Source organism: Labeo rohita, chromosome 7 (assembly GCF_022985175.1).
Source record: "Labeo rohita strain BAU-BD-2019 chromosome 7, IGBB_LRoh.1.0, whole genome shotgun sequence".
In the NCBI taxonomy this organism is placed as follows: domain Eukaryota; kingdom Metazoa; phylum Chordata; class Actinopteri; order Cypriniformes; family Cyprinidae; genus Labeo; species Labeo rohita.
The window spans coordinates 36,138,523-36,152,529 of NC_066875.1; the positions used below are offsets into that span (position 1 = coordinate 36,138,523).

Here is a 14,007-nt window from a genome sequence, read left to right on the forward strand (position 1 = left end):
ATTCATTCGAATCGGTTCTTTTGAACAGTTCATTTTAAAGTGAACAGTTCATTTCAAAAGTGATTCAGTAATTCGTGTCACGATGTTGCTTACTATTCAAATAAAGCCACATGTAAAACACATATTGCTGTTTATTATGGTTTTCGATTAAATTTTACAAATCTTTGTTAGTCATTGGTTTTAACGATGCCAATTTTATTTAAATGTGAAAAATATTAATTTCTGCTAATTACTATAAATAGATTTAAGTATCTCGCAATGTAAATGCAAATTAGGTTATCTAAGCTTGCTTTTATAATTATAATTTTCCGTCTGTTTATTCATGAATTTTTTACTAAAATCTGATTCAGGAACAAGTCGTTCAAACAGTGAACATCTTGAACTGATTCATTGAAACGAATTGACTCTTTCAATGATTCGTTCACGAATTGGACATCGCCATACCGGAGTTAGGACAAAGAAATTACATCTTATACTTTTCCATGATGTGTTGTACTGAGTAAATCAAAACAATATGCATAGCAAAGATTTTTCGCAAGCCAAGTTTCATGTTATGGCAGCGTTTGTTTTTGCATTTATAAATGTAGCCTGAACACCGTTTTGGAAAAACTCAGGGAAACCTTATAATGGCCAAGAAAAGTCTCCGGTTGTTTTGTTTTTAAGTTGCTGGAGCGTCGCCGGCTACACTTTTATTTTAACTTCTGTGATAAGGAATACGACGTAGAAATAGTCGACGGGAAGAAATAAAAGAAACAGCTTCGAGGTATCGTAAAGGAAACAAATAAAAGAATGTTAGGACTTCCTGCTAATATAGTAAACATTCGTCGTTGTGTTAAGCCGCAGGAGGCCAGCTCTTTAAATATAGATACTAGCTTCTCTGTAGCTACAGTACAGCTTCACACATATTTTCATGTCAGAGGCAGATTAATTAGGAGAAACTTGTCTCTGTACCTCTGCCACTGCTTAAAAGAATAATAATATGTTCAAATATAAATATCTGAAAACTAAGATATTCCCCTCAGTGCATGACCTACTCTCTACCCTGCTTAAAACATCTTAAAGTAGTCTACTCAGTTTTGCTGGTGTTTGCCGTCTCATAGTTTGAAAACCCCCTGTAAGAACCCAACAAAACCATTTTAGGCTGGTTCTATATATATATATATATATATATATATTAAAAAAAATTAAGTGCCTTGTATGCAATCTTTCTGTTTTCCCCAGATGATTGAGGTGGTGGCATCAATGGCTCGAGGGCCTGTGTTTTTAGCCGGGGAAGTTTTAGAGTGTCTTATAACCTTCACAAACCCTATGTCACATCTGTCTACATCTGCCAGCAGGTAAACAATGCCGTCAGCAGCATAAACAAATTGACATGGTTCATACATATATATATATATATATATATATATATATATATATATATATATATATATAATGTGTATATGTATATGTATATGTGTGTGTTTGTGTCCTGATCTGAGTCTGTTCATCTTCCACAGTGAGATGTTGGCTTGGGCCAGTGCTCAGATCCACTGCCAGTTTCATGCCAGCGAAAGTCGTGTGGCTCTACCTGCTCAGGGCACCAAGCAGGACGTCCAAGCTGAGAGCGACACTGTACTGATACCAAGCAGAGGTGAAGCATAAGCAGCTATCTCAGTCTAAATTGCTTAACTTGTATTTTTAAAAGACCAGAATCAAGATCAGTTTTTCTATAACAATATCCATATCTAAAATGTTGGATTTAGACAATGGTATGTCAAATCACCTTTATTTATATATAGCACTTTATCCAACAGAGATTCAAAGCAGCTTTATAGTATTAAACAGGAAAAAACTTCTTCAAATAAGACTCAAATCCAAATTCTGCTGTAAAGCACCTCTAACAAGTCGTAGTAGTAGTAGTAGTAGTATTCAGTTCCAGTCAGTTCAGTGCTGAGTTTCATTTTTTGTTGAGGATGCTGTGCTGTAATTTGTATTTTTAGAAGCAGAACAGTGGGAAAATTTTTAACAAAAATACACACTCATGCTATTAAAAAAACCTTCTACATTAAAATATTTTAAAATGTATTAAAGGTTATCCACCATGAATTACTGTACCAGAAACTATATAAAAATATACTGGGCAGAATATTGACTGCCAAACTCACAAACGTAGTTATCTGGGGAAAATGCAAAGGAAAGGACGTGACGTGAGGCTAAGTATGGTGACCCATACTTGGAATTTGTGCTCTGCATTTAACCCATCCAAGTGCACACACACCCGGAGCAGTGGGCAGCCATATTGCTATCGCTGCTGCGCCCGGGGAGCAGTTGGGGGATCGGTGCCTTGCTCAAGGAACTCATCTCAGTCGTGGTATTGAGGGTGGAGAGAGCGCTGGTTATTCACCCCCACCTTCAATCCCTGCCAGACCTGGGACTCGAACCCACAACCTTTCGGCTACAAGCCCGACTCCCCAACCATTAGGCCATGGCTGATAAAGATAAAGTTTAGCAAGCGTCAATGACATGAGTCGTAAACTCAATAAATGTGACTCTGGACAACAAAACCAGTCTTAAATAGCACTGGTACATTTGTAGCAATAGCCAACAATACATTGTATGGGTCAAAATTTTTCAAAATTATTATTATTTTTTTTTTATGACACAAATCATTAAGTAAAGATCATGTTCCATGAAGATATTTTGTAAATTTCCTACCGTAAAATCGATTGATTAGTAACATGCATTGTTAAGAACTTCATTTGGACAACTTTAAAGACGATTTTCTCAGTAATTAGATTTTTTTTGCACCCTCAGATTCCTAATTTTGAAATAGTTGTATCTCGGCCAAATGTTGTCCTATCCTAACAAACCATGCATCAAGGGAAAACGTATTTATTCAGCTTTCAGGTGATGTATAAAAAACTGACCTTTATGACTGGTTTTGTGGTCCAGGGTCACAAACTTCAAGAAAACCACTGGTGATGGCTGACAAAGCACTTATAGATCAAATACTGTAATGGTTTCAACTGGTCACCTGGACTTACTAATAACACTGTGTGCTCAAAAACTTTTAATTTTTTTTTAATCTCTCTATTTGTTTGGTTTTGAATGGTACCTTTTATATCACAGTATAAGCCAAATACTTTGAGTCTATCAGAAAGTGTGCTTGTGATAAGGATTAGACAGCAGGCAGGGTTCATTTCAGTTTGTTAATTTACCCAGCTCTCTGTAATCTCAGATTTATTCACAGGAAACCTCTTAATTTTGGAGCAGGGATTTAGAGGAGAGATTTCACGATTTCCCTGTTTCTTCATTGATCCAGGTGAACGAGGGCAGTGTGTGCTGGACACGCCGCCGAAGATCTTGTTCTGTGACCTTCGCTTGGATCCTGGAGAGAGCAAGACCTGTAAGAAGCTGAATATTAACCAGACACAGATTTAATCACGTTTAGCTTTTGGTCTAAATGACCCATTACATTTTCATGTAATAAGTGCTTCTGTTGTTTACATGGTTTTGGCATGAAAATACGTCCTGGGACATAACACCTCACAATATCAGTAATACGAAGCGAACTCCTTAATCAGTTCAGAAAAAAACTAATGCCTCATGACCCAATTTTTTTTTTTTTTTTTTTTGATACACCACTAAAAAACGGTTCATAGCACAAAACCAAAGTTCAGCTGTTCAGGCATGTAATTGCATATAATGCAGGCTAATGTCAGTTTGAACTCCAGGAGCCACACTAAATACCACTAAATAATGTTTCCCTTCATTCAGATTCCTATAGTGAGGTCGTGCCCACTGATGGTCCACCCAGTTTCCGAGGCCAGGCAGTGAAGTACGTGTACAAGCTCACAATTGGCTGCCAGCGAGTCAACTCACCCATCAAGTTACTGAGAGTCCCTTTCAGAGTTCTAGTACTTCATGGTAGGTTGCACAAATGCCCTGTTTTTATATGGTGTCCCTAGCCTTGTTTATAAAAAGCAAAGGCTAATTTTCAGCTAGCTGCGTTAGGGATGCATTAATCATTTTTATTACTTTTTGCCTAAACAAATGTGAAATCTTTTTAGAAATATGAGAATACTTTGTGGTTGTTGAATAAATTAACAGTGTGTGACAAATATGCTCCTGGATAGAGTGTCTCCACAGTGTAAGAAAATGTCCGTTTGCAGGCATGCCAGAGCCTCCGTTCCCCCAAGATGAGGAAGTGGCTCCCTCAAACCCCTTCCTGGAGGAGGAGGAAGGCAGCAGGAGAGATACAAGACCATTAGAAAGAGCTCTGGACATGCTAATGATCACCACTTCACGTCGATGCCCATGTGCGTGAGTGAATGTGGGAAGGCTTGTGTCTTTCAAAGAATGTGTGTTTATCATTTATCTGTCTCTTATCATGTCATCTGTGAATGTGGTAATGAGCGCATGCTTTTCCTTCACAGATATGTTCAACATCACAAATGTGCGGGGAAAGGTGGCTAAGTTCTGCATTTTTAAGACCGTGTACAGGCTCGGGAAGATATTATTGGCACCTTCACATTCTCAGAAGGGGATATTCCATGTTTACAGGTATAGTATACATTACAGGTCAAACACTTGGGGTCAGTATATTTTTTACTCCAATACTTCAATGTAAAATTATCCTTCAGAAATCATTGCAATATGCTGATTTGGTGCTCAAGAAAAGGAGACCTTTTATAACATTTTTTTACAATATGCAATATTGCAACTGGTGTCCCCTGTGAAGTTTCAGCTCAAAATACCCAACAGTCCATTTATGATGTCATTTTGAAAATGCCTATTATGTCACTTTTAATAATTAATTTTGAAAACAGTTGAAAGCAGAAAACGTTGCTTAATATTTTTGTGAAAACTTTCTTTGATAAATATAAAGCTCAAAAGAACAGCATCTATTTGATATAAAATTCAAATAAATGCTAAATGTAATTGCAAGTCTTTACTGTCATTTTTGATCAATTTAACACATCATTGCTGAATGAAAGTGTTAATTTAAAAAAATCTTATTGACCCCAAATTTTGAGAATGTAAATGTGTCATGAAGCACTCCTGGAACATTGTATTTATATCTTCTCAGTATTCAGTAAGCCTACAAAGTGAGGAGGAGGTCCAGGAGCAGTACCAGAGACGTCCCGGCCAGGCTATCAGTGTCACCGGTCATGGCCGACATCTAGAGTCGTGCTTGCACACAGCCTCCAGCCATTTCTCTCTCCCTGTACCCCTCAACGTCACACCAGGATTTACCACAGATATAGGTTAGAAATCCTTCACTCATAAAAAAGACCTATTGGTCTATTTCTGAACCTGGAGTTTTAAATATTTTATCATTATATGTGAAAAAAGGAAATAAATGAGCATTGATAATGTTTTCATCCTCATTAAATGATTTTATTCTCTTCCCCAGTGACGTTAAGATGGCGTCTGCATTTTGAGTTCGTAACAGCACGGGAGCCAGTGGAAGCACCAGTGGTTCTGCAGAATCAGTCAGAGGTCACCGTATGGACTGGGGCGGAGCATGTGGATGTGGACACCTTCAGTTGGGACCTTCCAATCAAAGTGCTTCCCACCAATCCCACACTAGCTTCATATGTTTCACAGTTCACAGGGACAAACAGCATCAACATTTGAGCTGTGTTGGTATTTGTGCAGGGAGATCATAAAACTATGGGTTCTTGTTGTTGTGAGATATCTTGTTAGCAGTCTATTTTAAATTCAGAGGTGGCTTATATATGGAGTTTTATTGGATTTTATCTTTTGCTGTGCAATGAGACGATAATTCTTTATTTAAGCTGCTTTACATTTCAGCCTTGACCAACAGACTGCATTACCTCCTGTAATGTAAAGATTTTCTGTATTTATTGTCTGTATTTCATTCGTATGCTCCACACTATGATGACAAATGGTTTCTTTGTATTTCAATTCTCTATTACAAGCTATTTTGTACCATTTCTGTATATGCAAACCATAACTAAATAAAACGGTTATTAAGAGTTATTTTCAGCTGCTGGCTATATGAACTACAATATGTCCTGTATTTCTGCTGTAGTTCAAACAAAGTTGCTTGTATTAAAACTTTGTAATCAGAAACTATGAGTATTGATAGATTAATAAATATAAAGGTTTATTGTATGCTTATGATAGATTTTTAAACTATGACTGATTCTTGCAATTCTTAAAAACAACAGGTTCTAAGGGGAAAAAAGAAATACGTTTTCAGTTTACATCTTGATTTTGTGTTTATTAGCATTTTAAATTAGAGTTATAATCATTTATTAATTTGTAATAATAATTTGTGAACATTTTTATTTTATCCAAAAAATCATTAGGATATTAAGTTAAGATCATGTTCCAAGAAGATATTTTGTACATTTCCTACTGTAAATATATCAAACTTTTTTTGATTAGTAATATGCATTGCTTTAAAGGCGGTTTTCTCAATATTTTGATTTTTTTTTCAGATTCCTCAGATTCCACATTTTCAAATAGTTCTATCTCAAACAAATATTGTCCTATCATAACAAACCATACATTATTAGCTTGTTTATTCAGATAATGTATAAATCTCATTTTCATAAAATTTATCTTTATATCTAGTTTCGTGGTCCTGGGTCATTTGTTGATTTGAATACTTTTAAGTCATCCTGTGGCCCCCTTGAAAGTTCTTGAGGCCCTTGAGAACCATTATACTATTGTAATTTTTTTTTAGAAATGAAGAGAGAATGAGATGATTCCTATACATATTTATTAGAGTATATTGTAAATATAAGACAGTTACATTTTATTAAGCTAATTATTTACAGTAGTGCATAAATGATTAAGGAAAAATTAATTGAATCAAAACATTGCTTTTCTCATGAAGAGGTTTTTAGTTGTTGTAACTTTTTAATGTGAATACACTTTCAGTTTTGTTCTCAGAGCTTAAAAAGCATCTTGAGAGAATATATTCAGGGAATGAACTGTACAAGAGACAACAACAGTCCATAAAGTGCTAATTTTTACTGTTATAGTGATGTGATAACATGGTAGAATAAGCACAAATTAACATAATGCACATTCCATACAAATGAAAAGAACAACTGATCTGTCTCTCACTTTAAACACATGACTTTCATTCCCTACATGCTCTACATGTCAGACCACTTCCTATCTTTCTTTAAATTGAGAACTTAAATGGTAATGCTTATGTTTTGAGAATACAGTCGCTATAGGAGTAATATGCCATCTCACATAACAGTGAGATAGATGTTAGCTGACAGGCAGGTGATTCATGGTTTGAAGGCTTCCTCTATGCTAACCTTCTAGTTTCATGTTGAGTGCTCCATGTCTTGGATCAATATTGTTCTCTTCTCCAGGAATGCAGGGCAGGCGAGGATCAGAGGTCATCACCAGTGTGACCTGGCAGGTCAGATTTTCAACCCGAACTTCACACCAGGGAGGGAAGTCCACAGGCCGGTGCACCCTGTAATTGAGCAATTATTTGAAATACAAATGAAAATTACTTTAGGTACAAAACTAAATAGTACACACTTCAAAATAGGGGTTTTCACAGCGATGCCATAGAAGAACCATTCTTGGTTTCCCAAAGAACCTTCCAGTGAACAGTTCTTAAAGGAACAATTTATAATAAACATTTTAATAATCTAAAGAATCTTTTACACTATAAAAAACCTTTTGTGCAATGGAAAGGTTCTATGTTTTCTGAAAGGTTCTAAATGGAACCATCACTGCCAGTCAAAAACCTAGAGTTTACTTTTGGTTTCAATGCTCCAATAGATAAATTAATGCAAGACGTTTCTTACGTTTCGCAGCATCCCACTCCCACAGGGTGCAGGCAGGTGCATTGCACACAGCCCTGCTCCATCCAGCTCTCTCCCATAGAGTACTGCTTCCCATCGTACTCACACAGAGCTGTGAAGAGAAACATCTTGAGAAAACCTTATCCACAAGTGCATTCCAAATAAACTCAATCACGACGTGGAGCACCTAGTCTCACCTTGAGAGTTGAAGTGGCACTGCATTGGTGCTGCTGAACATTTCATCCACACCAAAGAGGCCATGAAGATCATCATTGCACCATGACTCACCATGGGACCCATCTCCGTTGTTCGATCAGCTTCTGAATTGTTCTCTCCTCCTTTGCACCTCCATTTATACCCCCTTGCGTTCATGGGGACGGGTGCTGAGGTGTGTTTCTGGGGTGGGGGCAGGTTAGTTAGGCTGTTTGAGGGGGGTGTGCAAAGGAAAAAGCTGTGGCTTGGCACCACTTGCTTTTTCTCTCCGGTGATTGCCATTCTCCGCTCCACTGGGCATGACCTTGAAAAACTATAGAAAATCTGACACATCCTGGGATGACTAAGAGAGGTGGGGAAGCGAGCTGGAGAGCAAGAGAGAGCAAAAAAGTTGACGCGAGACAGCATGCAGAACAAATATGGATAACATAAGTTGCCAATTAAAGATAACAGCCCTACGTTTAGTCTGAAAATGAACAAAAAAAGGCCTAAATTTATCTAATATGATGATGCTCACTTCAAAGACATAAATGTATTTTTTTTTAACAAAATAAGATTTTTTTTTCAGTTTATAAAATATATATATATATATATTAAGATTGCCAAAAGATTTTTAATATTTTTTAAACAAGTCTTTTGAAGAAGTTTCTTATGCTCATCGAAGTTTCATTATTTGACCCAAAACAGAAAAAAGTAATATTATGAAATATTATTTAAAATAACAGTTTCTGTTTTGATGTACTTTAAAATAAAAACGTATTTCTGTGATACAAAGCTGAATTTTCATTAGCCATTACTCCAGTCTTCAGTGTCACATGATCCTTTAGAAATCATTCTAATATGCTTATTTATTTAACACATCCTTGCTGAATAAAATTATTAATTTCTTTCAAAGAAAAAAAGAAAGAACAAAATTACTGACTCCAAACTTTGAACAGTAGTCTATACTAATGCTGTTCTTTTTAACATTTTATTCATCAAAGAATCCTGAAAAAAAAGTATCACAGGTTCCAAAACAATATATAAGCAGCACAACAGTTTCCAACATTATGATAATAAATCATTTCTGAAGGATCATGACACTCAAGACTGGAGTAATGATGCCGAAAATTCAGCTTTGCGTCACAGGTATAAATTCTATTTTAAAGTGTATTAAAATAGAAAACCACTATTTTAAATTGCAGAAACATTTCTGTATTTTTGATCAAATAAACACAGCCTTGGTGAGCATGAAGTCTTCTTTAAAAAATATTACAAATCTTACTGATCCCAAACTTTTGAACAGCAATGTATAGGCCTATGTATCAGCTTTAAATCCACTTATCAAAATAACAAAAGTCATCAAATGCCAAATGTTTTAGTTTTAATGACAAAAAGAAGTATTGAAATGTATAATCTAACCTGCAATCTGCACACACAAAATCTGTAATATTCTGTCACTTTTTGGGTGTAGTAAAACACCCACAGATGTAACAGAAAACATCTGGCACATGTTTGTATTTTCTTCTGTCACTGGCCATAATTCTAACCTTGATATCGGGATTAGACATCAATTATGTCTTCAGAATCATTCATAAATGTGGAATAAACAAACAGTTTTACTCTGGCTCAAAGGAAGATAGGAGTTGTGTCTTTGTGGCAGGTTTTTGGTGATTAAGACATAATACAAGACTTCATCTGTCAAAATGGCTGTCAAAAAATGCTAATGATCAAAACAGGTACTAGTTTTGGATTCAGCATCCCATAATTATAAAAAAAATAAAAATAAAAAATCAGTGTTTCTGGGTTTTGGCAGATGCAATTGATAAGATGACATTCAGTTTAGTGTAAGATGTCAAATCAGAAGCATCCTGAGGATGGTTCTCAACATCAAAAATTGTTACTAGGTGATCTTCAAACACACAAACACAGGCATCCCTCTCAACTGTGGTCCTCAGGTTGCCATGACCCTTGTCTGCTTCTTTGGACTGAGCTCATGCCGATGATGTCATGGCCGTGGTGACCTCACGTGGGCCTGGTCCAGCTGAAGATGTTCATGAGCAGGAGGAAGCTCATAAAGGCAGAACTGGACTTTTATTGCACAACCGCTGCAGGTGTGTGTGTGTTTATGACCAGAGAAGATGAAGATGTAATATTCCTGAACCGCTCTTTTGTTATTGAGGAAGGATCCTAGGTAGGTGACGAGCGCGAGGGATTAGGCTTTGAGCGGATGCCGGGAAGGTAACGCTCTTTGAGCCAGAACCAAACATTACATACTCGTTCACACATTAGCTCATCTCTCGTCATCTTTGCTATCAAGACGGAAAAATTTGCGATAGAAGAAACAAGCATTTTCCAAGGAGGCCCTGGGGTACCACAAAGCCTGTTTGTAGCATTCACGCCTGTGTCACCCCACAGTAGTCTGAAAGGTGTTGAAAGCTCCTCCCTGTGTACTGCATGTTGTACTACTGCTCTATGGCTCTGACTAGCGCCTCAGTTTGGACAAAGTGACTCACAGTCTCTGCTCTGGCCGTGCATTCTAACCATGTTCCCCTCTGCTTGAACGTTAGAAACTGGTGTCGTATTTAAACATTTCCGCCTCATAGGACGTGATTTGTGTCCAGAAGTAGCAGAAAATCTGCCAAAAGGCCACTGGGCAGAAGTTCTCATTTTTTGGTTAATCTTTGGTTATTGTCGTTAAATGGAAGAAAGTGCTGTTATGAATAAGTCTATTCAACAGGTACACTTGATTTTTGGCAGCACATTTTCTGATTTAATGGTAAACCTTAGGTAACCTGCCACTGTATGCCACTGTTTCCCAACTTCTGTCTTATGTTGCCATCTGTAATGCAGTTCTAGGAAAACAAGATTATTTGCCCAGAACAGCATTTTAGGAAATAGGTAAGAGAGTTTTACTGCTGAGAAAATGACAGGGGTACGAACAAGATGGGTTACACGTGTCATCCGCAAAAACGGAAAAAACATACAGTGCGCTTCATTAATATTCCCATTCCCATGTTGGTGCTTCTTCTCTTCATTTCACCCCATTCATTTTCTATAGGGTTCAGATCAGGGAACTGGGACGGCCATGGCAGAAGCTTAATTTTGTGCTCAGTGACACATTTTTGTTTTAATTTTGATGTTTGTTTTGGATCATTGTCCTGATGTAAGATCCAACCACGACCCATTATAAGATTTCTAACAGAGGCAGTATGGTGGGCACCATCTGGTGGGTTTGCTGCCAAAAAGCTCTTTTTTTTAGTTTTATCTGACCACTGAAGCCAGTTCCATTTGAAGTTCCACTAGTGTCTGACAACTGAATATGCTGGAGTTTGTTTTTGGATGAGTGAGGAGGATTTTTTTGCAGGCTTTCTGACCCCCAGATTCAACTAATCTCTGCAAGTCTTTGGCCACTCAAACTTTCCTCCTCACCACGCATTACACTGTAAAAAATAAAAAACACAATTTGTTGAGTCAGCTTAAAATAATTTGTTACCCTGCTGCCTTAAAATGTTAAGTTCAGTCAACTAAAATAAGTTTAGTTAACTTGAAATGTTAAGCTGTACTAAGTAACAACTTAGATATTTGTGTTTGCTAAACTTAACAGATGGGTAAGTAACCCAGCTGCCTTAAAATTTTAAGTTGATTCAACTTAAATATCTAAGCTGTCACTTAGTATAATTTAACATTTCAAGTTGAATAAACTTTTTTTCAGTTGACTAAACTTAAAATTTTAAGGCAGCCAGGTTACAAATTATTTTAAGTTGACTCAACAAATTGTTTTTTACAGTGTAGGGTGATATAAACACACATCCTCTTCTAGGCAGATTTGTAACATCTTTATGATTGGAACTTCTTAATTATTTCCCTGATGGTGGAAATAGGGGTTTTCAATGCTTTGACTCTTTTCATACAGCCACTTTCTATTTTGTGAAGCTCAACAATCTTGCTCTGCACATCAGAAATATATTTTTTGGTTTTACTTCTTGTGATTGATGACTGAGGGAATTTGGACTTTGTGTTCCTCATATTTATAATCCTGTGGAACAGGAAGTCATGGTTGGAAAATTTCATGCTTCTAGTCATCCTGGTGTGCTAAAAAAATGTAAATATGAATTGGAATATACTACAATACTAGAAATATAGTACAATACTTTATATATATCTTAGCAATAATTGTTGGCAACATGCATTTATTTCATAATGTGAGTTTCCTCCCACTTTCAATTATTTTACAATTATTTTTTGTATTTTTTTGAATGAAAGATCAAAAAAGATTTATTTTCACAACCACCTTTGCTCATATTTAACAAGTGTGCCAATTTTAGTGGAGGGCACTGTACGTTATTTTGTTTTTTAAAAGGAACTGATTTTTAAAATTATTTGTGTGTGTGTGTGTGTTTTTTTTTTTATTGTTTTGTATTTTTATATTATTTTGTCATTTTATATTATTATTAACCGAATGCATTACCATATTTAATCACATTTATTTCTTTAGCACATTAGAAATAGTAAGTTGTCGAGGTAAATTACACTACTAAAATTCCAACACATTTGTTGTTATGCTACCTGTCAAAAAGTTTTGAAAAGCAAGTATTTTTAATGATTTTTTTTTAAAGAAGTCATTTATCTGAAATAGAAATCTTTTGTAACATTATAAAAATCTTTATCATCATTTTTGATCAATTGAAAGCATCCTTGCTAAATAAAAGTATACATTTCTATAAGTTCTTTCCCATAAAAAACTCCAAGCTTTTGAATGGTATAGTGTATAATGTTATAAAAGCTTTTTTATTTCAGATAAATGCTGATCTTTGGATCTTTCTATTCATCAAGGAATCCTGAAAAAAAATGTACTCAACTGTTTTTAATATTGATAATAATAATAATAATAATAAATGTTTCTTGATCTGCAAATCAGCATATTAGAATGATTTCTGAAGGATCATGTGACAATAAAGACTTAGCTTTGATCACAGGAATAAATTAGATTTTAAAATATATTCAAACAGAAAACATTTATTTTAAATAGTAAAAACATTTCACAATATTACTGCTTTTGCTGTTTTGAATCAAACAAATGCAGGCTTGTTGAGCATAAGAGACTTTTAAAAAAAACTGTTCAAAAACTTTTGATTGGTGGTGTATATTTAAAATGGCACATTTAAAAATAAAAAAAATCTTTTACACCTGCTTTACAAGTGCTACTGGTTGGGAATCACTGATCTAAATTATTTGTTCCTAAAAGCATTGTTCAAATGAGCCTAGTAGGCAATGTGCTTTTTTCGTTTGCTTGTTTAAATAAATTTTTTGAATCAATCTATTGATTCTACAGAAGCATTTCAGGTCTGATCATACCTGCAAATACGTAATCCATCAAATGAGTCATTATTGATGGGTCATAAGCAGTTCCTGAATACAAAAGTTCAGGCCTGCCAAGGTCTAGCCAGTGGAAACCTTCATCATCCCAAGAGTGCAGCTGCCCTTTGGCTTCAACTCAAAGGAATGTGGCTTTAAACTTGGGAGCAAAGAAGCAAAGCCCCCTCTGTGAGTGTTCGGAACACATGAGGGGTGGCAATGAGCCTTATCCTCTTTAACAGCTCTGGAGTCCCAAGTGGAGGATGTAATGGACTGCGGTCCTGTTCTGTTGTGCAGTCTGACTCATCACCATTTATTATATAACCACACACTAATGTGCAGGGGGGACCTAAGGTTGCACTAAGATTTAGGATGCAAGTGATCTAATGCCAAGCTGCCAGCGAATGTAAATTAAAGGCGAGAACAGCTTGTTTTCGCAATCATTTTATTGCCTTGGTTCTTTTTATGCCCTCACAAATGAGGGCAAGAAACACACTTGTGTGAAGAGAGATGAGGTCTTTAGGAAGTATTAACCTACTTTGGTGCCTATGTACACAAACGCACCAATAAAATGTTCATTGCATTGGAGAACATGCTTGGAGAACATTGTTCATGCACCCAAAAGACAGATAGCAGTTGCAAATGACTTGTCCACCTGCTGTGCAGA

General features: G+C 36.1%; 2 protein-coding genes across 2 annotated transcripts; one reads left to right on the forward strand and one right to left on the reverse strand.

Moving 5' to 3' along the window:
• The first annotated feature begins 428 nt into the window (after positions 1–428).
• Positions 429–5,988, forward strand: rgp1 (GP1 homolog, RAB6A GEF complex partner 1). The gene is given in 10 exon segments (XM_051113814.1): positions 429–763; positions 1,222–1,337; positions 1,500–1,633; positions 3,305–3,388; positions 3,760–3,909; positions 4,155–4,301; positions 4,419–4,490; positions 4,493–4,545; positions 5,072–5,249; positions 5,399–5,988. Coding segments are annotated over 9 exon segments (1,158 nt in total). The 5' UTR covers positions 429–763; the 3' UTR covers positions 5,623–5,988.
• An 854-nt stretch (positions 5,989–6,842) lies between these two features.
• On the reverse strand, positions 6,843–8,098 carry msmp1 (microseminoprotein, prostate associated 1). The gene is made up of 3 exons (XM_051116026.1): positions 7,988–8,098; positions 7,794–7,902; positions 6,843–7,453 (listed from the first exon to the last, which is right to left on the reverse strand). Exons 1-3 carry the CDS (start codon positions 8,088–8,090, stop codon positions 7,285–7,287), a joined length of 381 nt encoding a protein of 126 aa, XP_050971983.1. The 5' UTR covers positions 8,091–8,098; the 3' UTR covers positions 6,843–7,284.
• Between the last annotated feature and the right edge of the window lie 5,909 nt (positions 8,099–14,007).

Excerpts from the sequence above, each read along its gene's own strand:
- msmp1 (XM_051116026.1), bottom strand. The coding sequence starts at position 8,090 with ATGGGTCCCATGGTGAGTCATGGTGCAATGATGATCTTCATGGCCTCT. Across the intron at positions 7,903-7,987 it reads GTGCCACTTCAACTCTCAAG|CTCTGTGTGAGTACGATGGG; the intron begins GTGAGACTAGGT and ends TTCTCTTCACAG. Across the intron at positions 7,454-7,793 it reads GGAGTGGGATGCTGCGAAAC|GGTGCACCGGCCTGTGGACT; the intron begins GTAAGAAACGTC and ends GCTCAATTACAG.